This window comes from Aplysia californica, unplaced genomic scaffold (genome assembly GCF_000002075.1).
Source record: "Aplysia californica isolate F4 #8 unplaced genomic scaffold, AplCal3.0 scaffold01493, whole genome shotgun sequence".
Lineage (NCBI taxonomy): Eukaryota > Metazoa > Mollusca > Gastropoda > Aplysiida > Aplysiidae > Aplysia > Aplysia californica.
The window spans coordinates 16,879-19,726 of NW_004798763.1; the positions used below are offsets into that span (position 1 = coordinate 16,879).

Consider the following 2,848-nt stretch of genomic DNA (forward strand, 5'->3'; position numbering starts at 1 on the left):
AGCGAGCGAGAGAGAGAGAGAGAGAGAAAGAGAGAGAGAGAGAAAGAGAGAGAGAAAGAGACAGAGAGAGAGACAGAGAGAGACAGAGAGAGAGAGAGAGGGGGGGCTGAGGGGATTGGAGAGGGGGAGGGGAGGGGGAGTTATGATGGAAGAGGATAAGATTAGGTGCAAGGCCGATAGAGTAGAGGACACATAATATAAGCGGTGCTATTTGTATCGGTAGCGGCTTTGGTCATCAAAGATCGAACGACAGAGCGTATGACCAGCGGTCTGACCAGCAGCTGAGCCTGCCTGCCTGCCTGCAAACTCCCTAGGAGAAGGAGCAGACAGTCGCTGGGAGCATCCTACTGTCACGGGGCGTGCTGCGAGTGCGGCTCACGGCACAACGTGTGTTGTATTGATCTAGCGAGTTCGCCGCCGCTACAACAGCGCGTCAAGGCTAGCGAGCGCGAGAAAAACGGACTGACGGACACACCGACGCAGAAGGGAAGAGACATTATCATGTTTGTCCTGAATTCTTTGGGCATCACAGCCTTCCAAGTAGTCCTCGTGTGGGTCTGAAAACCCCAAAGTGTGTGGAGAGCGTCCAGAAACCCCCCCAGTGAGAACGGATTGAATTGCGTGGTTGTGATGTCTTCAACCCCGTGGCTGTGCGAATACATTCAGTGATTTTTTTTTTCATAAGGGCCTCAAAAAGAAGGAGTGTTCTGAAAGTTGGAACGAATAAATTCAAAGAGGAGGATCAGGGTTATTAATAAGACAATCTACAAGAAAAATTGTGTGTACAAGTGATCAGGGTTGTTAACTAGCCAGCGTCTTGCCAGACCGTGTGAGCAAAGTGGGTTCATAGAATTTTTATCGTCACAACTTCCCATCTTGGAGAAGCCGATTCCGTGGCGAGGAAGGGGCAAAATTATTGATTGCTCTTAGGTTTTGGTGCTTCTTGGGCGACCGTCGTGAGCGCTGGGTCTAGCCGAAGGAGAGCATCGCTGGAACCCCGACGAATGCATAATAAATTTGTTACAAACCTGTTGTTACGACAGCACTGCTTGGGAGCGTTCAGCGTCTTGGAGGAACAATACCGTTGTCTGTTTGTCTTTTGTTCTATTGATTTTGTGTTGCCTCTTGTTTCTGACCACGGTCTGTGACATTGGGGCTCTGTGGGGGTCTGCTGTTATCGGTTCCGCTGCCAAGTGATTTCACATTACTGGTGCCGTGCTCGTGGCTGTGTTTGTGCCGATGTGACGGACAGCGCCATCTCAGTTTCCACAACGTCTTCTTAGTTTCTCTTGTAACAGTTTATTCATGAGGGAATGATAAAGAATGAGCTAGTGTAATATTTCTTCCTGACAGAGTGGTATTCTGTTCGTATTTTGTTCCCACTGTGTTTCTTCTTTACGGCGAAGTTGCCGAAGAGACCTCTCTTACTACACTATTGTTTCTCGTGGCTTCTCTTTAAATTTTAGCATCTCAGTGATGTATTTTGTTTAGAAGGGTTTCGAATGTAGTTATTGTCCTTTCGTTCATGAATTTATATCCAAACTTTCTCTGTTTTCTTCAGCCGAGACTGTTTGCTTTTTGTTAAAAGTCTCGCGTCGGAAGAAGACGTGGTAAGGTTAAGTTCTATTTCATAGATGGTGTGTTCTTCACCAGCTGTAGAAACGAAAGCAGGAACCCAGTTTTGAACAAAGCTTGAGTACCTCGTATCTCACCACAATCATAATTATTGTTTCAGCCCATAACTAGGGGAGGCTTGGCGAGCAATCTGTTACTCACTACAGTAGATATCCCCCGTGGTAAAAGTATATCGTTGTAATAGCTGTAGGTGTGGACAACGAGGAGAGCAAGTATTGATTTTCACGTCAGTAGCAACTAGTGGCTGGCCACTCGTCGGGTGCGACTAATGTGAGGTCGTTCCGAGTAATTTTCACTCCACCGCACGAAATCGAGAATGCACAGTATATTAATTTGTGTTTGCAAAATATGAAGTCTTGCTAATGTAACTGGTTTGTGACAACAAACACTTGCCCTCAGTACAAGCCAGGTTTTGTTTGGCTTCCCAGTGCAGAGCTAGCTTGAAGCTCGAATGCAGCCCGTGCTGTGGTTTTTCTCTTCCTCGTGATACTGTCCCCCCTCTGCTATTGATCGAGAGGTAAGAGCCCAGGCTCGAATCAACACAATGATGAAGATGATCGTGAAAGGCGGGTTGCACCCTATCCCAGGCCTGCCCCGACTACGACACGAAATACCGTCTGTCGGTGGAGTCATACTGACCAAGGTGAACTATGTACACTTGTACACTTGTACCTATATTTGAAACAAGCAAACCGGTGCCTGTTTAACACTTCTCTTTGAACAACATGATGTTTGCATGTGTGTCTGTGTGTGTGTTGTGTGTGTGTGTGTGTGTGTGTGTGTGTGTGTGTGTGTGTGTGTGTGTGTGTGTGTGTTTGCTGAATACTATACACATGTAGACACTATCTATTTGAAACAAGCGACCTGGTGCTTGTTTTACACTTCTCTTTGAACAGCATGATGGTGTCAGCGGTGGTCTTAGTTTTGTCTTTGTCTTTTTGTTTTATCATGTTGATATGGATGGAAAAGCCAGATGACTTGCCAACTGTAGCGTTCACTGTTACTTGTCCTTTCAATAGTACAGTGGTGAGTGAGTGATGGGTGCACGGGTGTAATGTTTTTTCTGCTTCCATTTTTGTGTGTAATTTACTGTTGTCAAATTTATGGTACTATAGATATTAATGTATATTCAAGGCAAAGTATGAGTTGACTCCTTAAATGTGGTCTATGTCAATTAGCTTAAATAAGAAGGATAATAATAGGTATAATAATA

The 2,848-nt window shown here is 45.4% G+C and overlaps 1 protein-coding gene across 4 annotated transcripts in view; it reads left to right on the forward strand.

The window, feature by feature from the left end:
• The window catches only part of LOC101845599 (RNA binding protein fox-1 homolog 2), a 55,325-nt gene that overhangs the window by 13,412 nt on the left and 39,065 nt on the right, over positions 1 to 2,848 (forward strand). The window contains exons 1-2 of one of the 4 annotated variants that reach the window (XM_035973597.1): positions 338 to 1,086; positions 1,736 to 2,278. The exons of 2 other annotated variants lie outside the window; for them this stretch is intronic. In XM_035973597.1, coding sequence (XP_035829490.1) covers positions 2,180 to 2,278 — 99 coding nt within the window. In that variant the 5' untranslated portion in view covers positions 338 to 1,086; positions 1,736 to 2,179. Of the gene's footprint in view, positions 1 to 337; positions 2,279 to 2,848 lie in introns of those variants that run through there. One more of the 4 variants, XM_005112923.3, reaches the window with a different exon arrangement.